The 25,840-nt window shown below is 36.5% G+C and overlaps 1 protein-coding gene across 2 annotated transcripts in view; it reads left to right on the top strand.

Moving 5' to 3' along the window:
• LOC118892844 overlaps nucleotides 1-25,840 on the top strand; it is a 621,373-nt gene that overhangs the window by 376,294 nt on the left and 219,239 nt on the right. For both annotated transcript variants that reach the window (XM_036847838.1, XM_036847836.1), the window contains one exon: nucleotides 20,987-21,118. In XM_036847838.1, coding sequence (XP_036703733.1) covers nucleotides 20,987-21,118 — 132 coding nt within the window. The remainder of the gene's footprint in view (nucleotides 1-20,986; nucleotides 21,119-25,840) is intronic.

Below are 25,840 nucleotides of genomic sequence, written 5' to 3'. Positions count from 1 at the left end.
TTAGAATGCATGCATGATGTAGCTTTATTTTGCCAAGTATTATACATTCATTTGGGGAGATATATTCAAAATATTTTAAATAAGATGTAATGATTAAAATGCAACTTTTTAGTTTTATAAAGTATTCATAACATTTTAATTCATTCTATGTTATGTACATACTGTATGTTTTTGACAATCCCTTTTTGTAAATTTGTCAGTGTGCTGATGCTCTTTTGTTAGGTGCATATATACTAAGGATCATTCTGTCTTCTTGGAGAATTTTCCCCTTTATCATTATGTATGCCCCTTTTTACATAATGCCCCTGATACCTTTCTTTACATTGAGTTCTGCTTTGTTTGAAATCAATACATCTACTCCCATTTCTTTGGATTACTGTTAGCATGTTATATTTTCCTTTATCCACTTATAATCTATATTTGTCTTTATACTTTAAGTAGGACCCTTGTAGACAACATATAGTTGTGTCTGTTGTTTGATTCACTCTGACAACATCTATCTTCTAATTGGTGCATTTAGACCAATTGGTGCATTAGACCACTATATAGTCATTCAAAATGACTATATAGTTGGATTAATATCTACTGTTACAGTTTTCTATTTTTTGCCCTTGTTGTTTGCTCCTATTTTGTCTTCCACTCTTTCTCTACCTTTTGTGGCTTTAATTGAGCATTTTCTATTATTCCATTTTTCTCTTTTCTTAGCCTATCGGTTATAGTTATATTTCTTTCTCATACTTTAAAAAATTTCTTTCTTTACTTCTTTTTTTTAGTGATTGCCCTAGAGTTTGCCATACACATTTACAACTAATCCAATTCTACTTTTAAATAACACTATACTGCTTCACAGGTAGTGTATCACAATAAAATAATCCTAATCCCTCCCTCTTGTTCCTTGTCTCATTGCTGTCATACATTTCTCCTATACATGAACATACAAAAGCATACATATCAAATACAATGTTGCTATTATTATATTAACAAACTCTTATCTGTTGTGTCAGTCCCAGCCTGTTGATGGCGATGCTCTCAGCTAGGAATGCCTGAGGCATTTGCCTGGGCGCATATTACTCAGAGGGAACCCCACACACATTTCCCCCACTGGGGCCAATGCTATGGCTGGGCCACCCCTTCTGTTTTCTATTATGATGCATATTATGTCACAGGACACATTTCAGCAAAAACCATCGGAGAACTTTGTGGAAAAAGATTGATTACTCAAAGGTCTTAAGAGTGTACATGGCATGCCCAAGGGTCACAGAGTGAGGTTGTGAGGAAAAGAGTGGTGGGGGGAAGGGGGAAGAGAGATAACATGGATTTAGGCTCTACTTTTATTAGGATCTGAGGGTGGGTTGTCTGGGTTTCACTGGATCACTCATTACTGGCCAATTTGTAGCATAAGAGGTGGGAATTTGGGCATGGGAGGGTGGAGGTGGGGGTCACTGGAGTGGTGGCCCAGGGTTGCCCAGGGTTTTCTGAAAAGGAAACTTCCTGGGTGTGGAGGCCTAATTTCTTATCTGGTTGTTTTGCTAGGAGCTGTGTCATACAGCTAGCCATGTATTTATTCAAGAAGGATGTCTTTTGAAATGAATGCCTTGGCAATCAAAAGCTTAGCGTCAGGCACTTATACTACATTTTTAGATTAATTAAGAATAAGAAAAAATAATTTTTTTACCTTCACTTATTCCTTCACCTGTGTTTTTTCTTTCATTATGTAGATCAAAATTTCTGACCTATATTATTTTCCTTCTCTCTAATGAACTTTTTAATTATTTCTTACAAGGCAACTCTATAGATAACTTTCCTCAGTTTTTGTTTTGCTGAGAGAGTCTTTACTTCTCCTTCACTTTTCAAAATAATTTTGCAGGGACCAGAATGCTACGTTGTGTTTTTATTTTCTCTTAACACTTTAAATAATTCACTCCACTCTTTTCTTGGTTGCATGGTTTCTGAGAGGCAGTTGGATGTCATTCTTATATTTGCTCTTCTTTAGGTAAGGTTTTTTGTCTCTGGCTTGTTTCAGAATCTTTTAATTTATATTTGATTATCTGTAGCTTGAATGTGATATGCCTAGGTGTAGGTTTGATGATATCCTGACAGGTGTTCTCTGATCTGCAGTTTGGTGTCTGACATTAATTTAGGGAAATTCTCAGTCATTATTGTTTCAACTATTTCTTCTGTTCTTTTCTCTCCTCCTTCTGGTATTCCCCTTAAATGTATGTTTACACCTTTTGTAGGTATCCCATAGTTCTTAGATACTCTGTTATGTTTCCTTTTTAGTCTTTTTTTTCTGTTTGCTTTTCAGTTTTGGAGGTTTCTACTGAGAATTCTCAAGCTCAGAGATTCTGTTCTCAGTCATGGTCCAGTCTGCTAAGTTCATCTTCATAGGCATTCTTAAAGTCATTTTCCATTTTTGTTGCAAGGTTTTTGATCTCTAGAATTTCTTCTTGGTTCTTTCTTAGATTTCCATCTGTCTGCTTACATTACCTTTCTGTTCTTGAATGCTGTCTAGTTTATCCATTAGATCCCGTAGTATGTTAATCATTGTTCTTTTAAAATTCCTGGGTTGATGTTTTCAACATCCCTGCCATATCTGAGACTGGTTTTGATGCTTGCTCTGTCTCTTCAAAATGTCTTTTTGCCTTTCAGTATGTCTCTGTCTCTTCAAAATGTGTTTTTTGCCTTTCAGTATGTCTTGTAATTGTGTGTGGTGTGTGTGTGTGTGTGTGTGTGTGTGTGTGTGTGTGTGTGTGTGAGAGAGAGAGAGATAGCCAGGAATGATGTAATGGATAAAAAGGAACTATTGTAATTAAGTCTTTAGTAATGTGGTAGTAAGTTGTGGGGAGAGAAGTGTTCTACAGTCCTATGATTAGGTCTCTGTCTTTTAGTGTGTCTGTGCCTCTAGAATGTGAACTTCACATGTGCTTCTCAGTCCCTCCCCACCACTTTTAGGATTGACAGGATGGCTAGATTTCGCTAGAACTTACTTCACTTTCTCCACATGGAAGGATAGAATCAGCTGGGTTGGATGTTTCCCTTCCCCCATGGCAATTAGATGCTGATGAAACTTCAGCAGTTTTGGCTTTGGTTAAATAGTTTCTCCTGAGTGCGGGCCTTGTTAAGAAAAACAGAATGCTCTGGGATGTATCAAAATGGTTCTCTCCCTCCCCGGACGGAAGCCCGAGGGAATTTTTCTCCAGTAATCCCTTTGAGAACCTGTTAGAACTCGAACAGGTGGAACTCATGAAAGTGTGGGTGTGGTCAGTGATGATTGGGTCTCCCTGGAGATTTTAAATCTCACACTGAGCCTCCAGCAAGTCTTCAATCACAGTTCGGGTTTCCCTACCTAGGAGCTGGTTCCCACGGTGTTTTCTGCTCGAGTAAGTTGTGGTTTTTTTTCTTTCTTTTTATTTTGTATTTGCCTGTTGTTCTCTCCTGTTTTGGGGGAAGCAGTTTGGTTTATGACTTTACTTCTCTTATGGATCTAAGAAGAGTTGTTGGTTTTTTAGTTTGTTCAGCATTTACTTGTTGCTAAGAGAGAGTGGCCACTTCTAGGCTTCTTACATGCTGGACTGAAAGCCTTGTTTCTTTTTCAATAGTTTAAACACAATGCTGATATCTAATAATATTTAACAATGCTAAAACCTTAGACATGCAAGCAAGTGAAATTTCCCATAGATTTATTGTAGAATCTGAAATATAGCATTGATAGATTATGAATTTGAAAAAGTATATTCAGGTTTGATTCAGACTGGCATCCCTGAAGACATCTCCAGTGAAGCACTTTTCCCAGATCCGTGTGACTTTAAGGTTGAAACTTTGGTGACTTAAATTCTCGTTATTGCCTTGTGTTCTGAAGTTACGGTAGTGATTGACAGATGCTTAAATTAGGTCCCCAAACCTGCAGGATACACACAATAATGAAGTAAAAAAAGTGTACACTTTATGAGCAAAATGATCTCCTATTTATTTAGTATGAGAAAGATATTTAATCACTCTAAAATTTGGTTTCTCCACTTTCAAAACGGAGTTACCTAACTTACAGTATTTTTATGAGGGTTAAATTATTTATGATTTAGAAAGTACCTAGCACTTAATACATTATTTTATTTTCCTTTCTTGTCTTATATTAATGTAGTGCTTCCCCAAATTTCCTGATTATCTGTAGTACTGATATGGTTGTTAAAATTTAGATTCCTGGGTCTTACCTAAGAGTTACTCAATTAGAATCTTTAGTAAATCTGCAGTGAGAGTGAGCAGACATGTGTTCCTTACAAAAGTCATTGAAGAGATACATCCTATTAGGTCTCAGCTGAGCACAATCTGACCTATCTAATACAAAGAACTAGAATATCTTACCAGTAAAGAAACTCATCCTAACCTAGATTTGGTGAATGATTTCAGATTCATTTGCTTTTTCCATATGTTGGTTATCATAAGAGTGTTCCTTTAGTTTGTTTACTTAGTGGAATTTTGGCTACAGAAAACGTTTATGTAAAAGTTTAGGGCCATCTGGTTATTTTCTGGAATACAATATGAGAAGTGATTATACTGAAATGTCTTCTGGGGAAAGTGTTGCTCATCACATCCTTCTTATTCCATAATATGAACCAATGATTGATAGTTTTCAAGTAACAGGTCATGTACTTTTGTGATATAGAAACTAGATTGTTTTAAAAATATTTATGTAATTCTATTCTTATATTCCACTCAAAGGAAGTCCTATTACAGAGACACACAGATACATACTCACATACAATAATACATATTAAAACCCCAGCTCTGATATTTGCAAATTATGTGACCATGGACCAATTATTTAACCACTTAGAGCATAAAATTTAATATGTCAGAAATGGAAATCAAAATAACTATATTAAAAAGCTATTTTGAGGATTAGATCAGATCTCATTCTTATATACCTGGTATAACATAGATGCAGTTTCTTGCTCCTAGATTTCAAATTAGTTCAAATGCTTGAGGGTAGTTTTGCATGGAATTCTACTGAAATGCAGCGAAGGGCTTTAAACCTGCACAGCTCTGTAAAACACATTCCAACTTCTGCTCTATTTATATCCAAGCTATTGAACAGCTTTTTCCACAAATTTGTTTATCCCATATCTATGAGAGATAATTCAGAATGGGATTTTAAATAACAAAATAGAATTTAAAACTAAGTTATATAAAATAAAGGAAAAGGTAAAATAGGCAAAACTGAAAACTCTTCTGTTTAAGCAAAAATTGCTGAGTACCAAGTAAATTGATTCAAAATAAGCAAATTCAAAGATGGAAAGTAGATTCAAAGGTGGGAATAGATGCTTTAAGCAACTGAAGTAGCAAAAATTCTTTTTATGTGTGTTTAAAAACAAAAATTGGAGGAGAACCTTCCAGATAGTGGAGGAGTAAGACATGGAGATCACCTTCCTCCCCACAAATACATCAGAAATACATCTACATGTGGAACAACTCCTACAGAACACTTACTGAATGCTGGCAGAAGACCTCAGACCTCCCAAAAAGCAAGAAACTCCCCACGTACCTGGGTAGGGCAAAAGAAAAAAGAAAAAACAGAGACAAAAGAATAGGGACGGTACCCGCACCAGTGGGAGGGAGCTGTGAAGGAGGAAAGGTTTCCACACACTAGGCAGCCCCTTCGCGGGCAGAGACTGCAGGTGGCGGAGGGGGGAGCTTCGGAGCCACGGAGGAGAGCGCAGCCACAGGGGTGCGGAGGGCAAAGCGGAGAGATTCCCGCACAGAGGCTCGGCGCCGAGCAGCACTCACCAGCCCGAGAGGCTTGTCTGATCACCTGCCGGGGCGGGCGGGGGCTGGGAGCTGAGGCTCGGGCTTCGGAGGTCAGATCCCAGGGAGAGGACTGGGGTTGGCGGCGTGAACACAGCCTGAAGGGGGCTAGTGCGCCACAGCTAGCCGGGAGGGAGTCCGGGAAAAAGTCTGGAGCTGCCGAAGAGGCAAGAGACCATTGTTTCTGAGCTATCAGCGCAGACCCCAGAGATGGGCATGAAACGCTAAGGCTGCTACTGCAGCCACCAAGAAGCCTGTGTGCAAGCACAGGTCACTATCCACACCGCCCCTCCCGGGAGCCTGTGCAGCCAGCCACTGCCAGGGTCCCGTGATCCGGAGACAACTTCCCCGGGAGAACGCACAGCGCGCCTCAGGCTGCTGCAACGTCACGCCGCCGGCCTCTGCCGCCGCAGGCTCGCCCCGCCTCCTCTGTACCTCTCCCTCCCCCGGCCTGAGTGAGCCAGAGACCCCGAAGCAGCTGCCCCTTTAACCCTGTCCTGTCTGAGCGAAGAACAGATGCCCTCAGGCGACCTACATGCAGAGGCGGGTCCAAATCCAAAGCTGAACCCCGGGAGCTGTGCGAACAAAGAAGAAAAAGGGAAATTTCTCCCAGCAGCCTCAGGAGCAGCGGATTAAATCTCCACAATCAACTTGATGTACCCTGCATCTGTGGAATACCTCTGTAGACTTGGGGTTTGCTGCATACCACTGACTAGTTTCTGATTTATATGTTTATTTTAGTTTAGTTTTTAGCACTTGTTGTCACTGGTGGAGTTGTTTATTGGTTTGGTTGCTCTCGTATTTTTTTTTTTCTATTTTAATAATTTTCTTAAAATTTTTTATTTTCATAATTATTTTATTTTTATTTTATTTATTTATTTTTTCTTTTCTTTTTTTTTTTCTCTCTTTTCTTCTGAGCCATGTGGTTGACAGGGTCTTGGTGCTCTGGCCGGGTGTCATGCCTGAGGCTCTGAGGGAGGAAAGCCAGGTTCAGGACACTGGACCACCCCAGACCTCCTGGCCCCAAGTAATATCAATCAGCGAGAGCTCTCCCAGAGATCTCTGTCTCAACACTAGGACCCAGCTCCACTCAATGACCAGCATGCTTCAGTGCTGGACACCCCGTGCCAAACAACTACCAGGACAGGAACAAAACCCCACCCATTAGAAGAGAGGCTGCCTAAAATCATACTAAGTTCGCAGACACCCCAAGACACACCACTGGATGCAGTCCAGCCCACCAGAAAGACAAGATCCAGCCTCATCCACCAGAAGCCTACACAACCCACTGCACCAAACTTACCCACTGGGGGCAGACACCAAAAACAACAGGAATTATGAACCAGCAGCCTGCAAAAAGGAGACCCCCAAACACAGTAAGTTAAGTAAAATGAGAAGACAGAGAAGTACACAGCAGTTGAAGGATGATCAAGTGGGTTTTATCCCAGGAATGCAAAGATTCTTCAATATATGCAAATCAATCAATGTGATACACCATATTAACAAATTGCAGGAAAAAAACCATATAATCATCTCAATAGATGCAGAAAAAGCTTTTGACAAAATTCAACACCCATTTATGATAACTCTCCAGAAAGTAGGCATAGAGGGAACTTACCTCAACATAATAAAGGCCATATATGAAAAACCCACAGCCAACATCGTTCTCAATGGTGAAAAACTGAAACCATTTCCCCTAAGATCAGGAACAAGACAAGGTTGCCCAGTCTCACCACTATTATTCAACATAGTTTTGGAAGTTTTGGCCACAGCAATCAGAGAAGAAAAATAAATAAAAGGAATCCAAATCAGAAAAGAAGAAGTAAAGTTGTCACTGTTTGCAGGTGACATGGTACTGTACATAGGGAATCCTATAGACGCTACCAGAAAACTACTACAGCTAGTCAGTGATTTTGGTAAAGTAGCAGGATACAAAGTTAATGCACAGAAATCTCTTGCATTCCTATATACTAATGATGAAAAATCTGAAAGAGAAGTTAAGGAAACACTCCCATTTACCATTGCAACAAAAAGAATGAAATACCTAGGAATAAACCTACCCAAGGAGACAAAAGACCTGTTTGCCGAAAACTATAAGACATTGCTGAAAGAAATTAAAGATGATACAAACAGATGGAGAGATATACCATGGTCTTGGATTGGAAGAATCAACATTGTGAAAATAACTATACTACCCAAAGCAATCTACAGATTCAGCACAATCCCTATCAAACTACCAATGGCATTTTTCACCAGAACTGAACAAAAAATTTCACAATCTGTATGGAAACACAAAAGACCTCGAGTAGCCAAAGCAATCTGGCAAAAGAAAAACGGAGCTGGAGGAATCAGGCTTCCTGACTTCAGACTGTACTACAAAGCTACAGTAATCAAGACAGTATGGTACTGGCACAAAAACAGAAATATAGATCAATGGAACAGGATAGAAAGCCCAAAGATAAACCCACGCACATATGGTCACCTTATCTTTGATAAAGGAGGCAAGAGCATACAATGGAGAAAAGATAGCCTCTTCAATAAGTGGTGCTGGGAAAACTGGACAGGTACATGTAAAAGTATGAAATTAGAACACTCCCTAACACCATACACAAAAATAAACTCCAAATGGATTAAAGACCTAAATGTAAGACCAGACAGTATAAAACTCTTAGAGGAAAACATAGGCAGAACACTCTATGACATAAACCATAGCAAGATCCTTTTTGACTCACCTCCTAGGGAAATGGAAATAAAAACAAAAATAAACAAATGGGACCTAATGAAACTTAAAAGCTTTTGCACAGCAAAGGATACCATAAATAAGATGAAAAGACAACCTTCAGAGTAAGAGAAAATATTTGCAAACGAAGCAACTGACAAAGGATTAATCTCCAAAATATATCAGCAGCTCATGCAGCTCAATATCAAAGAAACAAATAACCCAATCCAAAAATGGGCAGAAGACCTAAATAGACATTTCTCCAAAGAAGATATACAGATTGCCAACAAACACATGAAAGGATGCTCAACATCACTAATCATTAGAGAAATGCAAATCAAAACTACAATGAGGTATCGCCCCACACCAGTCACAATGGCCATCGTCAAAAAATCTACAAACAATAAATGCTGGAGAGGGTGTGGAGAAAAGGGAACCCTCTTGCACTGTTGGTGGGAATGTGAATTGATACACCCTCTATGGAGAGCAGTATGGAGGTTTCTTCAAAAACTAAAAATAGAACTACCATATGACCCAGCAATCCCACTACTGGGCGTATACCCTGAGAAAACCATAATTCAAAAAGAGTCATGTACCACAATGTTCATTGCAGCTCTATTTACAATAACCAGGACATGGAAGCAACCTAAATGTCCATTGACAGATGAATGGATAAAAAAGATTTGGCACATATATACGATGGAATAATACTCAGCCATAAGAAGAAATGAAATTGAGTTATTTGTAATGAGGTGGATGGACCTAGAGTCTGTCATACAGAGTGAAGTAAGTCAGAGAAAAACAAAAAGTGTATGGTAACACATATATATGGAATCTAAAAAGTAACACATATATATTGAATCTAGAGGCAGGACAGGAATAAAGACTCAGATGTAGAGAATGGACTTTAGGACATGGGGCGGGGAAAGGGTAAGCTGGGACAAAGTAAGAGAGTGGTATTGACATATATACACTACCAAATGTAAAATAGATAGCTAGTGGGAAGCAGCTGCATAGCACAGGGAGATCAGCTCGATTCTTTGTGACCACCTAGAGGGGTGGGATAGGGAGGGTGGGAGGGAGACACAAGAGGGAGGTGATATGGGAATATATGTATACGTATAGCTGGTTCACTTTGTTATACAGCAGCAACCAACACAACAATGTAAAGCAATTATACCCAATAAAGTTGTTAAAAAAAAAAGGGAAAATTGGATCAGTATTCTGATTATGAATTTATAAATGACTGTAAAAGTTCAAATAATACAGGAGAATACATAAAGAATTTATTAAAAACCACATAAAAGCTACATAGAGCTAATGTCTATTAACTGTTTTATATTATGAAGAGTTTAATAGAGGAAAGGCAGGGGTATATTATGGTCTCGGGACTCAGGGCACCAAATGATCAGATGTTAGCTATGGGTTATTTTCAGATTGTGGCTTTGGTTTTGTATTATGAACTTGTATTATCAAATATATTAAATAATTAACTAAATAAATAGAAGTGTGCCATTAATAGACAAGGTATAAGCAAGTGGAAAGAACCAAGGATTGTGATTAATAGGATATCCAGGAGAGAATAATCATACTTTATTATTTCAGTTTATATTTCAATGATTACTTTTTTTTTTGGTATAAAGAAAATTAAATTTATTCAATAATGTGTTCACCTCTGTTTCATCATCCATTTTTAAAAAATTTATTTTATTCATTTATTTTTGGCTGCATTGGGTCTTCGTTGCTGCGCGTGGGCTTTCTCTAGCTGTGGCGAGCGGGGGCTACTTTTCATTTCAGTGCACGGGCTTCTCATTGCGGTGGCTTCTCTTGTTGTGGAGCACAGGCTCTAGGCGTGTGGGCTTCAGTAGTTGTGGCACTCAGGCTCAGTAGTTGTGGCCCACGGGCTTAGTTGCTTGGTGGTATGTGGGATCTTCCCGGACCAGGGTTCAAACCCATGTCCCCTGTGTTGGCAGGAGGATTCCCAACCACTGCACCACCAGGGAAGCCCTATCATCCATTTTTATATACTTGCCTATTATTTGATTCTGTAAATTAACCTCACCCAACTCCTTAAAATCAGGGATGACATAAACATAAATGAAATGATAGTACATTTGAGAGAGAGCTGGTAGATTCAGATTGAGAGATCTTTCTGCAGAAACAGTTTCTCACCAACTGTGCTTTTGAAGCATAGCTTTGTGTTGAATAGATTCACCTTGTGAAATTGATTATTCTTTATGCTATTCACTTCTGTCACCTTAACTAAGAAAGCAAAGCATTTTATTGCCTCCTCTCTTCATGGACAGAGTTCAGGCCCAGGAAATTGTGCCCTTAAGAAGCATGATAATTTGTGAAGAGCCCATGCCTTTCATAATCATTTTACTAGAACTTGAGGGAATTCACATGGGTGAAGTATAGAGCAAAAGACAGTACATGTTAAACCAATAATGTTGGATTCAAAAACTTTCTAGAAAAGTTACAATCTGAATAAAATAAACCTTAGGAGAGAATTGGCCTCTAAACATCCTTATCCTGGTTTAATGATTACTATTGAGTTTGACATTTTTTCAAATATTACATGGCCCTTTTCATTCTCTCTTGTCTTTTACCTCTCCATTGTTTGGTTGGGTTTTTTGTTAAATGTTTAATAATAACAGATTCTATTTTTTTTCCATGAGGGAGCATTTTCTAATTATATTCAAGTACAGTCCTTTTTTTTTTTGTCATTTTGACACACTTTGTGATAAGTGAGATGGACACTATGTTGTCATTTTAAAATCACTGACATGGACATGTTTGTTTCTGTACTAAGGACACATCTATTGTACACCTTTAGAGATGAGACAATTTTAAAGGTACTTCAAGTTAGATATTTTTCTTGGTTACATCAAAAAATATTTAGATACTTGCTCGAGTTTGTCTTTTGACTCTGAGTTATTAATATAGGTTAAACATTTTTGCCTCATTTAAAAAAATTATCCCTACATCCTCAAACTTTTTGGAAAATGCTAGAACATTTTATTTATCTAACTAGCCTTAAGATATCAGTGGAATTTAAACTCATTTAACTGGATTAGAAAATACTAAAAAAGAATGTTGCATTTAGACTAACTAAAAACTATATCACAGTGTTGTTAATTTGTAACATAAGCAGTAATATATGTTCCGATAGATAGAAATCTACAGAGAAAATAAGATAGGACATTTACTGAAATTAGAATATTTATCAGAAACAAATTACATTTCCTTACGTGTTCACTGAGATTAAATGTTAATGAAATTCTCCCTTTCAAATTATATCCACAAGGCAAATATTAGATAAGACCATGTTATCAAGGATAAAAAATGATTGAATTTCTGGTTTTACACTTAATCTGGAACAGCGATGTAAGTCAATGGGGTAAAAAGGGTATTTAAGATGTTACTGTTGCTTAGATAAAGTGATAGTTCATTCAAAGAAATAATCAACCTTGTGCACACTTGGAAAAAATGTGATTTCTTTTCATCCCAAATGCCAACTGAACTGTAAAGGGTGACATTTTGAATAAAGGAAAGTAAGAATGAAAATGGATTAAAAAAAAAACTGTCAAATTGTACTCTTCCATTGCTTAGTCCAAGCTCTCTGGAGGCTGATTTTTCTTATTATATTTTCAAATGTTCTGGTTTACTTTCATTCAAATTGTGTTAATGATTTTCAGTTGAATTAAATATATTTTTGGACAAGGGTTCTTGTTAAGAAACCTTAGTAAAATGGAAACATGGAAACCTTTCCTACCACGAACCACCATCTGCTGTGATCCAAAAATCAGTCTGCAAATTTCTGACAGCAGTAATGGCAAAATTCTAGTCTAGATGAATTTATGTTTCCCTGAGAGAGAGAAGTTTAAACAGTGATGTTGGATATTTTTGCATGTGGATATTTTGCAATATGTTCTTCATTTTTTTTTGATTCGTACAAATGAAGATGAAGGGAATTCACTAAAATCTGAATTGTCAAAGAAATGATATAGATGACAATAGAGAATTATCAAATTAGAAAGTGAAGTTTATCCTACATTTGACTCCTGGGATTTACACCAGTTTCATTCTTAGCCAGATAGACAGCCTACTGGTTTTATTACAATTAAAATAAAATTTGCCTTGAGTCATAATTTATTATAATTTATTTTGAGGACAAATATTATTTAAAGCTATATCTATTCTTTTAAAATGTATGCATTGAAATGTAGTTGTTAATATTTGAATCCAGCTTAACTGAAACAGGACACAGTTCTAGGGGTAATAAATTATAATGATAGATAAAAAGAAAGACATTTGGCGTGACACAGAAAGAAATATCGATACATACATAGGTAATTTTCAGGCTAAAATACTAAAATAAAAGCATTTATGTTGACACTCACTTTTGGCTTCCCAAGTGGCATTCTAATCTATATTTGTTTCTCTTAAACAGATGGAATCTCAAAAGTTCCTCTTACCCATTCAGCCATGTGACATTGTGATCACCCATTTTATTGGCAACATAATTGTTAACTCATTATGACTATTCATATAACTTAGTTAAGTAGAATCTTATATAATTTGCAATTAAATTTTATCTATCTTATGTTCAGGGTCCAACCAAGAAAACAGAAATCACTACAAATATTTAAATGAAAGGAATTTAGTATAAGGCATTGATTGCACAGGTGATAAGCCAAGCAACGGACTGTGAGTCACACCAGAAAATAGGAGGTGGAAACAGCAGGAAGCTGCTGCAGGAACAAAGGGTCACAGAAGTGTTATTGAAGCTCAGATCTAGAATCACCTGGTGGAAACTAGAAATCCAACCACCTGTCTGGTTGGAGGAAGAGCCATAAATGAGATGGCATAGGAAGCAGAGAGAAAGGGGAGCCACTTTGACTTCTGTCAACTTCCACCTTCCAATTCCCTGTCAGTGTCTCCCAGTACCAGAGGGGTGAGATGCCAGCTGACCTGGGAGCCTAGGAAACAAGATGTGTCTGCCTTGTGCTGGAATCTCAGGTTCATGCAACTTCCTTATGCCTTCTAAACAGGCTTGAGTCTAAAGTTTTATCAAATATTTCCATTTTATAAAACTCTTTTTTCCTGAACACACACAATATTATGTCTTGGTATGTCAGATGACATCACATAATTGTGACAAGCAGTTCAGTTCACATTGTTTAGGTATCCCTTAGTCAAGCATTAATTTTCTCCCAGGGCTGATTAGCTGTAAGGTACTGGCTAGTGGCTGATGGCGTGACTGTAGCACAAAACCCTATGGATCCCTGAAACAATTTTTATTTAGAATTTGCAAATGCATTTATTTACCACAGCCATTTTAAGCACTATTAGATTTACTGGTTCCTAAGTCCTGAGTGTCCTGATATTTTGTAGAATAGCCTGAAATTACTTCTAGAGCTTTCCCTTATTCTGTGCCCCTTTCATACCTAGCAACATCGTGGGTTCTCTGATAAATGGGTCAGAGCAAACTGTGCGAATGTAGAATATATTGATTCTGAAATCCAAACAATCCAACAATCAATGCAAAAACCTGTCTTTTATTTTAAAGGGGGACATTCTGACAATACTCAGAACTCTGCTTCCTTAGGAAGTTCACTGATGAGATAGGCACCTGAATTTTTACAGGATTTATCTGACATATACGTGTCTTACTCTCATTCTTGCTACTTCTTATTCACCAAGTCTATTCAAATTCTATATCATTTATACTGTTGGATTTACTTCAAGGTTGAAGATCAAGGAACAGTGGGATTACTGACTAATCCTATACTGAAATTCCTTACTATAGAGTTGGATTATCTTAACTTTCTTTTTTCTGATCAAGAGGAATTGTAAAAAGTCCTCCAGGAGAACATGGAAGTTGAAAAACAGATTGTAACACTTTTAACAGTAATAGTTATGGAGCTAGTTTCTTAAAACAGGTTATTGAACTATAAGATATCCTAAGGGAGGAAAATGTAACTACCCCAGTAGGAGAAAGGATTGGTTTAAAATGAGAGATATTTTAGGCAATGAGTGAGAGAGGTCAATAGACTGCTACAAATGAGACTGCAAATCCCAACATAGATTTTGTCGTTTACAGACTGTTGTAGAGTTTAGATTTTCTTTGTCTCTCACCTCTGGACCCAGATTTAAAGGGCTCATGAAATTAGGTCAGTCCTATTTAGGTCATCTCTCTTTTGACTGGCCGAAAGTCGATGGATCAAATCAGTGCCCTTAATTACTGCTGTAAAATCCCTTTTACCATGTTGTGAGTGATATAGCTATAAATTTCACCCACACTTAAGGGGGAGAGATTATATGTATAAGAGTCAGGGTCCCTGGGGTCATTTTAGTAGTCTGGCTACCACAGCTTCATGCCCTCTTTGCCATTCCCCCTTGAGATGAAGTTATAGATGTTTCCCTTTCATATCTGTCTGAAAAGAATCACCACACAATAATTTGTGTTCTCTTATTACCTTACTGTGCTTTTGACCATTCCTCCGTGATTGAATGTAGAGGCTACATGCTAGTATATTCATCTGGACATCAGCATGGCACAAGTGCTGTGACATTTCAAGAAGGTCAGTTCTGCCAGAGATTATGGATGACATGTATTTAAATGTCAAACATTCACAAGGAGATTAGGAAGGGATGTCCCAAAATAAGCATCATTTATTTTCAAACTGATTTATCCAGTTTCTCCTGATTGGCTACTTCTGGTATTGCTTGGGAAGAAGCCCAAAATGAAATGAGGTTTTAAAGAGTTGTATATAAGTAAAGTTCTTTTTGAAAGAGATATAAGCCAGGGACAACAATTTATACTTAAAAAAATATCATTCCATTTTTATTTATTTTTTTATAATTAATTTTATTGGAGTATAGTTGCTGTACAATGTTGTATTAGTTTTTACCATACAGCAAAGTGAATCAGCTATACGTATACATATATCCCCTCTTTTTTTGGATTTAGGTCACCATTTAGGTCACCACAGAGCATTGAGTATAGTTCCCTGAACTACACAGTAAGTTCTCATTACTTATCTATTTTTAGACATAGTGTCAATAGTATATATATGTCGGTCCCAATCTCCCAATTCATCCCACCGCCTCCTTCCCCCTTGGTATACATACGTTTGTTCTCTATGTCTGTGTCTCTATTTCTGCTTTTCAAATATCCACAAATATCTGCTTTCCACATATATGTGTTAATATATGATATTTGTTTTTCTCTTTCTGACTTACTTCAATCTGTATGACAGTCTCTAGGTCCATCCACATCTCTACAAATGACCCAATTTTGTTCCTTTTTGTGGCTGAATAATATTCCATTGTATATATGTACCACATCTTCTTTATCCATTCCTCTGTTGATGGACATTTAGGTTGCTTCCATATCCTGGCTATTGTAAATAGTACTGCACTGAATATTGGGATGCATGTGTCTTTTTGAATTATGGTTTTCTCTGGGTATATGCCCAGTAGTGGGATTGCTGGGTAGTGTGGTAGTTCTATTTGTAGTTTATTAAGGAACCTCCATGCTGTTCTCCATAGTGGCTGTATCAATTTACATTCCCACCAACAGTGCAAGAGGGTTCCCTTTTCTCCACACCCTCTCCAGCATTGATTGATTGTTGATTTTTTTATGATGGCCATTCTGACCGGTGTGAGGTGATACCTCATTGTAGTTTTGATTTGCATCTCTCTAATAATTAGTGATGCTGAGCATCTTTTCATGTGTCTGTTGGCAATCTGTATGTCTTCTTTGGAGAAATGTCTATTTAGGTCTTTTACCCATTTTTTTGATTGGGTTGTTTGTTTTTTGATATTGAGCTGCATGAGCGGTTTGTATATTTTGAAGACTAATCCTTTGTCAGTTGCTTTGTTTGCAAATATTTTCTCCCATTCTGAGGGTTGTCTTTTCATCTTGTTTATGGTTTCCTTTGCTGTGGAAAAACTGTTAAGTTTAATTAGGTCCCATTTGTTTATTTTTGTTTTTATTTCCATTTCCCTAGGAGGTGAGTCAAAAAGGATCTTGCTGTGGTTTATGTCACAGAGTGTTCTGCCTATGTTTTCCTCTAAGAGTTTTATAGTGTCTGGCCTTACATTCAGGTCTTTAATCCATTTTGAGTTTATTTTTGTGTATGGTGTTAGGGAGTGTTCTAATTTCTACTTTTGAACCTTGGGACATTTTTCAGTCTTCTGTATATGACCACTTGCTGCCCCAGATTTGTCAAACCTCTCAAGTTGCTACAGACCAGATTAGTAGTTGTTTTTCTTTAAGATTCCTTAGGATGTCAGAAATCTGCTCAACATAAAAAGGGGAATCCTGACACTGATGTAAAAATATGTTCATAAACTTTCAGGTCATAGTTTCTTGATACTAAAATAACTTCAGTGCCTTTAAAGGCTTAAGCTAGTTAGAATATCCTTTTCTTATTTTTGAGATATGGGGACCTTGGAAAAGACCTAAAAGCACCCAATACCTTGGTTTATTAAGTGTGGAGTTAGAACGGAGTTGGGGTAGAGATATTTAGAAAATATATGAAAGGACCTGAAAGAGTAGCTGAAGGGAACAAAAAATTTTATTGAAAAATTTGTGTTTGTCTTACGTAGGTACTCGATTAATTGGTTGGCCAGCTCACACATGAGGAACTCAAGAATAGAACAGCTACATGTTTTAGTCTTAAGTGTCCTGAAAGGAAGGAGATGGGCCAGTAGTACTGGTGGGTTTAAAAAGAAATCTCTCCCTCCACAGTCATGTGACCAGTTGCCATCACATTATTCTAAAGTTGTAAGAGGCTGCAGTAGACCACCCTTTTAGTTGGGTAAAATAATCAAGACATTAGTTAATGGGTTTCTACTATTGCAATTCATATTCCTATCTCAAGGGTAATAACTTGAGTAGACCAATGTGCACATTTCCCACACATTTAAATATAGACAAACTCATAAACCATATTGTCTGACAAAATACGCATTAATTTTTCCCACTTAGGTACTTAGCAGTATTTTTTCAAAGTAGGCATGAATCATTTAAAATAAAACCTCGCTGTTTATTCACTAAAGCTATCAAATTTGCTCCCAGACTTTGCTTTGAATATGTCCTTTTACTCTGCTGGGTGCCAAAACCAAAAGTGGTGAGGATTTTTCAATAAAGCAAAGACAGAGAGAATCAGATGCTTATTCATAAAACAACCAAGCAAAGCAATCTGTATAAGCAGAAATACATTGCCGAGCCAGTTCACAGTCCAGCAGAGCTGAGACAAAGCAGCCAGGTATGGCAGAACTCCCACTGAGGTGGTCCTATTTTAAGCAAAGCGCAGAGCTTGTGAAGAGAGTCCATTTTTCTTCCTATTTTAATTCAATAGAAACAGAACAAAGCAGATGCCAGTTCCATCAGCGAATTAGATAGAGCTGAACTGAATGGATTTTACTCAGGCAAAATATGACAGAGCAGGCAAATGGAATCTTTGAGAGAGGCTGATAGAAAGCAAGAGGGCCAAAGCATTTAAAGTTTTATTTGATTTTAATTTCCCATTTGATTAAAATAGATTTCAAAGTATCTAAGAGAAACAAATGAGACATTCTAAGATCAATTTGAAATTTGGTGGAAGCATGCAAGGCAGAAGTTCAAACTGCAAAGCCAGCCAAGAACAACTTAGGTTTTATAAAATCATTTAGATTGTCTAAATTCTAGTTGTTAATATATTGTATAGCTGACTAAATGCAACTATTTTCATTTTCCAAATGTATTTTACTTCACACACAGTCGTTATAGAAATTTTTTGTTAAGAAAATTTTCTTCGAAATCAGTATTGGTGTGTGTGGGGTTTTTGTTTGTTTGCTTGTAACTTTTTGAGGGTTCTCTCTCTAGGCATAGTTTAAAGTTTTTTTTTTCCAAAGTTAACATTAGCATGTATGCATATCTTTTAAAAGTTGGTAACTTCAATTTAATGCAGTTACAACCTTAATTTTTTGTTTTATATTTTTTAGATGTGAGAAAGGCTGAACATATTCTTAAAACTGGAAGTTTTGACGTGACTCCCTTGGGAGAAATAGACAGACCCAGATCTCAGGCATCGCCTGAAATAAGCAGCAAAGAGTCTCTTCAAGCCAGCCCTGTTTGTGGCCCAGAGCCTTGAGCACTGGTCCTAGTCAGTGGCCCACACATTCATTTCTCTCTTGCTCACCATTGCCTTCTTGCCAAAAGTTTGAGGGTTTGCCATAGTCTCATGGCTCAGAAGGACATCTTCATATAAAAAGCCAGACATAGGCATAAAATCAGGAAAAAGTATATTAGCTTCCTTGTATTTTATTACTGGCTTCCTGGGAAATAATAAAACAAAACCAATGCCAGAATAACTGTTGGCCCAACATTCAAGAAATTATTTTTAAAATGTATCTTGGTGAAATCAGTAGCAAAGCTATTGGATTTGGAATTAATTTTGAACATTTGATTCATTTGCTTCTAACTCTCCTGCACACTAGGTGTCCTTGAAGAGATAACAGGTAAACACATAATGTGCTTTACTTGCTACAAAAGGAAATAAGTCTGATTTATGGAGAGTGATTTTAAAAAGAGAGTATTTTACAGAGAATGGTCAGAGAAAACCTCAGTAAGAACATGGCATTTGGGCAGAGAACTGATGAAACCCGAAACCTGGAGAAAGCATTGTAAAATGTCTGGAAGGGAAGATTCCTAGAAGAGACAAAAGCAAGTTCAAGGACCCTGACCTTTAACACTGTTAGTAAAATCAAAGAATGCTTAGTAGGTTGTTAGTGCTGAAGATGAATACATGAGGAGAACAGCACAAGATTTGGTTAAAGGATGACAGTACATGATAAATATTTTTATGTTAATAGATATTTCTTCCTAGTACCGTTATCTCAATTTAAGTTAAAAATATTGGAGAAAAAGGGAAAAACGAAGTGCTGGAAAATCTAACTTTGAATGTCAGGATATGCTTTCTTATACAAATTATACATATGTCTCCTGAACTCAGTATACACAACTGAAAACTATTCAGAAGTTTAGATGAGGTTTTCCATCTCTATTTCCTGATTTTAAAGAAGTATTAATCCAGCAACATCCCTTCAATTCTTCTTGTAACCCTGTCTTACTTGTGATGTAACTGACTTAGATCAAGATTCTCTGGTCATTCTTTACTAAATTGTCTTTCATGTGATTTAGAACAGATTATGCATTTCTATAACTTCTTTAGACCACAAACATGTCTGTAAGATTTTATGTGATAATGATAAAGTTTGTTCCAGTGGTAGCATTATTAAAGCAAAGAAATATTTGAAAACTTCTTTAATTAAGGCTGTGTTTCTTATTTTCACTTTTAATTACACTAATATATATTTGGATTTTTAATTTTTTGAAATAATTTCAAAATCAGAGAACATTTACAGGAATAGTACAAAAAACTCCTATTTACCCTTTACCCAGTTTCCCTAAATGTTATCATTTTACTACATTTTCTTTATCATTTTCTCCCTGTGTGTATGTGTGTGTGTGTATAAAAATGACCCATTTCCGAGTAAGTGGCAGACATGATAATTAAATATTTCAGGGCATTTTTCCTATAAAAGGAACATTTCATGCATAAATACAATAGAGTTATCAGTCGCACACAACAATCATTTGGTCAGAGAACAAGGTAGTTATTCTGAAGACTATCTCAACTAGGGTTTCTCTGGTGTTTCCTTATTACTTGATTCATGTGATACATTTTTTTTTACAAGGATATCACAAAAGCAATGCTATGTTTCTCAGCAAATAATATCAGGAGACACACAATTTTGGATTGTCCTATTATGGTAGTGTTAATTTTGATTGCTTTGCTTAAGGTTATGTAGGTAGGTTTTTCCAACTGTAGTTTACTATTATTTCCCTTTATATTAGAGGGGAGATATTTTAATACAATGTAGACATACTATTTCTCATCAAACTTACACCCATTCGTTTTAGCATCTATTGATAATACAGTCCCCATGGCTTTTAAGTTTTTTGAGTCTGGCTGGTGGGACAGGCACTGTCTATGGCCCTCTGTCACTCTGTGAACCTTGTGTACTGTTACCTCTCATCCTTTTGGAAGGGTTTTCTCCAGACCCTAGTGGTTTCCTCACAGGCATGCCCTGATCAGTGCTTAAACAAATACTCAAGTGAGTCTCTCTGCAGACTTCTGGGTTCATTCTCTGCATAGCTCTGTCCTCTCTGATACTCTGTCCCAGGAACTGTGGCCCCCTTACTTTCCCCGGATTCCCAGCTCAACTCAGGGCATCCACTAGGCTGCAGCCGGGCTCTCACTCCCTGTACCTGGAAACTTCATACACTGAATCAAAATTGTAGCATTTACATTATTTCCACATCTTTCAGGGATTCCTTTTGTTGCCTGGTGTACAATATCTTGCTTACTGTTGTCTCATGTATTTTTTTCCACATTTTGGTTGTTTCAGGAGGGAGAGTATGTCCACTCTCTATATGCCATCAGTTTATATGCCCTCTGGCGTCACTTGCCTCCAGGAATCCAACGTTTGCCTCCAGGAATCCAACTCTCCAATCCAATCCTCTCTCTCTCCAGATTTCAGGTTAGTTGGTTACCCTGTGATTTCAGATTTCTGATGTTTTCATGAATTTGAAATTTTTCCAGGGGGAAAGACACCCTTTTCAGCTTCCCACATTTCCTAACTGAGACCAGAAGCCTCTAGTTTTTTTTGTTTTTTTTTTTTTAAATAGAAACATTAATACAGCTTTTAAATGAAAGAGAAAGCATAATGGAGACTTAAAGAAGATGAGCGAGTCCTTCTATTTTCTTGGAGATAAACAGGATATCTAACATTGGCTAAGTCCATCCTTTTGCTCTCACATCTTAGAAAATTTCTGTAGAGCTGACAGAAGGGTAAGTTACAGCAATAAATCAGGCAAAGCACTTAATTAGCACCCTTTGTAAACAACTCAGAGTGACAGCCTTTCTACAGCATATCATATTAGCCTTTCAATTTAATGAGCTGCTAGAGTATATTATAATTTGTAGTATGCAAGTTTATTCCTTTTAATTGAATAATTATTTTAAAGAATGTCAATTTTATTCTCGAGAATAAAAAAAACAATAGAAACACTGTTAAGTACTGTTTAAAAAATATAATAGTAGTACAAGTACTTCATAGCCAATAACAAAGGCAAGGGTAAACCTGTTCATAGGTAGGAAAACAGCAATGCCGATTAGGCAATTGTCTCTCACTCTTTTTAATTAAATTCCCAGGAAGGTAAAGGCAAACATAAAAGCAAATTTGTAGCATCTTTGGAAAATTAATGGAAGACTATATGAAATTGGGAAGAAATTCATTTAACATTAGTGTTAATGTGCTTGAGTTTAATGATTTAAATGCTGTTATTCTATAAAGTTAGATGTATGTTTGAATCTATTTTAATAGTCATTGAGAAAAAATAAAACTTACATCATATCCAAGGGAAATTTTTACTTGACCCCTTTAGTATGCTTTTATACACTCAAGGTCAAAATAAAAAGTGAGAAGCATTCAGTTGTGCAAAATTAATGATAAGTTATTAATAGTTTTCTTCCTATATAATAAATTTGTGAATCATGAAAGTATATATGATACATAATTATATGGATTATATGTGTCTGCTTTATTTTAACTAAATATACACTTATATAGGCTCATTAGTAGTAAATGTGGTTCTTTTTTGTTTTAATTCCTTTTTATGATCCTCTGGTTATGTTTTTACTGCAAATATATTTTGTTGTTTTAATAATAATCAACTGTTTTGCAATGATAATTCATCTCATTTTTTAAAGGAAGTGCTGCTATTTGCTAATTTCTCAAAGACATTTAAGTAGATAGTTCACTGCCACCATCCTTTTTCCTTTACTAATTCATGGTGTTTCTGCACTACAGTTAGGGAGCTGAATCAATGTTACTGAGATAGACAGTAATTAAACAGAGTAAGATGAAGCTACAACAAAGGCCTCCAGATCTTTCAAATAGTATTTCTGACACCCGTTACAGTAATTTATTGAGCAATATGACTAGGCTTTAAATGGCAAATACCACATTTCACCAGTTTTCCATCTTAATATTTTTATGTGTGATTGGATTTTCTTTCATAATGTGTTCTTATTATAGCCTTTTTTTTGAGTTTTCTTTCTATTTTTTAAAAACTGATTCATGCTTATTTCAAAATTCAACTAATAAAAGTGAAAAAAAAGAGTGCTTCAGAGTCACATAGACCGTAAGGCAAGGAGAGGTAATATTTTGCCTGATAATTCCTCTGTAAGAAAAGAAAATATTGTGAATAAAGTAACTTGGCTAATTTTGAAGATTCTGAAAAAGGCTAGAGTGTATATCAAATTATTATTAAGTGTAAGATTTTCATGAAATGGGAAACTATGTCTTTCCTATTTCCTTGTATCTCTCCATAGAAGTTTTCATTGACTAGTTTATTGGAATGAATTTCTTTGTCGTAATATCATGACACTTCTCCATTGAATGGCAATTGAAATTAATGATAGTACTTGGTTTGTGTTATTGTATGATTCTAATTTGGAATCCTGATCTGCTGTGGTCTAGGAGAGTTACCTAGAACAAATGAGTTTACTTACAGAAACGTTAGCTTCAGTAGATTCAAAATTCAGATTATGAAATCTATTTCAAAAGATTATGTAAATGAAATGAATTAATGTATTTTAGGGTCCAGCATGATACTTTGAATGGCACGGTTCTCAATACAAGTTAATTATTTCTCCTGCTTCCCAAACTTTACTCCATAGCATATGCATAGTGTGAAAATCCAGGCTTATTCTTTTAGTAAAGAGAAAAAAAGCCAGGTTTATTCCTCCTCTTCTCAAGCTCCAGTTGATTCAGTCTATTCAAGATTCTCCATTGCAATACCTTTGTTTCTCCTACACACTTTCGCTGATATGTCTTTACCTTCAATCAAATCTCTGTCTCTGCATCCAAGTTCATATTTCCTCCATGAATCATTCTGAGTACCTTGAAATGCCTTTCAGCAGATTTGAGCTCATTGTGGCATGGCTTTTAGATGTGTAATTCAGTTTTCTTTGTATAATAATTATTTTTAAAATATTTATATTTTGATATTGAAGATTACATATCAATAATAGGCTTTGTTCAAAGTGTAGGTTAGTGACTGCATTATTTTAATACTTAGCAGTGAATATCCCTATAAGATACTAGGCAGATAAAGCCTTTATTGCTCATCACGAACCATTTCTTTATCTCCTGCTTATAGGATGCTCTCATTCCTTAAGATCAATAGTTTGAGTTATAGCCATATTTTGTCATCAAATGCAAACTAAATCTTTTGGAAGGGATTCAAGGGGATATGCAAGTCAATCCCTCCAGTGTTTCCAGACAGAGTGGGACAATAAAGATGTGCTTCCCATCCTCCCTGCCCTCAGAAAATTACAAAGCATGTGGGCTTACATTGTTGTTCTTGGCAAGAGGTGTGGTGTGGCGTGCCACAGTTACTGGGGATCAACCACAGGTTGTTTTCTGCCCATGTTCAATAATGTGCAAGTGAATGGCCAAGTTACCTCATACTGGATTTAGAATTATATATGATTTTGATCAGTAGACATGGATTTGATTATAGCAATGTCTTTTATCATAATAAGATAATCTGGCTCTATTTTTAATCTATCCCAGTGCTATGGATATATAATATCTATCACTGAAGGTTTTCATTGTTCGTTCTTTTGTGTTACTTTTTACAGAGTCTCTAGACATTTTTTCCTATCCCAATGGGGCTCCCAAAGACTACTCTGCAATCAAGTTTTCCAATGTCTCTATAGTACAACACCTTATATCAGTTTTGTTTCTCGTTTATTTCTCTTTAATTTTTCAATAAATAATGTCTTAGTTTAGGCTACCCAGAAGCAGACCTTGAGATAGAGCTCGAGTAAAATTTTTTTTTGGGAAATGATTCCAAGAAACATCAGTAAGGTAGTGGGAAAGAATGATAAGAGAAAGAAGGCAACAAAGGGGGACAATTGGAGTTCATCCAGCTGGGGAATTGTGGGAGATAGAGAATGCATCTTAAAGTTATATCAGTTAAGTTAGAGGAAACTACTTTATTCAGCCACTCCCATCACTCCTTAGTTGAGCCCTACTTCTAAGGGCAATATCTCTCTGACACTTTCGGCTTGTTGTGATTGAAAGTAATTGTACTCCTATAGCAAGAAAAAAAAATCAAAAAGTCCCTCAGACAGACAGTTTAGATGTTCTACAGGGGCAGCGTCCATTGAAAAGTTGTAAGTGTGGACAGGATATAGGCAGGGCAACAGTACCTGCCACAGTGTCTATTTGATACTTAGTGATTATGTGGGGTATAGAAAACCTTCGGATTATTTAAGTTTTAAATGTTGAACAAGACATGAGCATTAAAGGGTTAACTGACGATATTAAATACTATAAAGAGTTTCTTAAAGAATACATGGATCAGTATAATATAAAAAGTACAGATAAATCATTTAAGTTCAAAGATATGACAATTGTAGGTGGGAAATGAAAGGAATAAAAATAAGAAAATGCAGTATATATATATATATATATATTTTTAATTTTATTTATTTATTTTTATATTTATGGCTGTGTTGGGTCTTCGGTTCTGTGCGAGGGCTTTCTCCAGTTGCGGCAAGTGAGGGCGACTCTTCATCGCAGTGCGCGGGCCTCTCACTATCGCGGCCTCTCTTGTTGCGGAGCACAGGCTCCAGACGCGCAGGCTCAGTAGTTGTGGCTCACGGGCCTAGTTGCTCCGCGGCATGTGGGATCTTCCCAGACCAGGGCTCGAACCTGTGTCCCCTGCATTGGCAGTCAGATTCTCAACCACTGCGCCACCAGGGAAGCCCGCAGTATATTTTTTGATTGGCCAATGTGGTGGAAAACAGATGGAAATCTAAACTTTGCAACAATGATTATTACCTGGAGTCAAATATATCAAGGGATATCAAGGGGCTATTTCTAATCAAGAATAAGCATTAAATAGCTTTTCTTTTAGTGGAATTTAATTCTTTCAGAAAATAAGTTAATTGACCTTCTAATTCATAAAGAGGTTTTTTTCACAGCCTAAATCATTTAGAGTTCTTAATAGCAATATACTTACAAACAAGTTATTTTAACTAATACAAACCCTTTCCTCTTGGGATAGTGAGTACTATCACTATGTATTGTAACACACTATGAACATAGTGTATTGTATCACTGTGTGAGTAATGCACTATGAATTGTGTGTTGTGATGAGTTTATCTAATTTTATTTTGGTGGGGG

Source organism: Balaenoptera musculus, chromosome 3 (genome assembly GCF_009873245.2).
Source record: "Balaenoptera musculus isolate JJ_BM4_2016_0621 chromosome 3, mBalMus1.pri.v3, whole genome shotgun sequence".
Classification (NCBI taxonomy): domain Eukaryota; kingdom Metazoa; phylum Chordata; class Mammalia; order Artiodactyla; family Balaenopteridae; genus Balaenoptera; species Balaenoptera musculus.
This window is presented reverse-complemented; position numbering and strand designations above follow the sequence as displayed.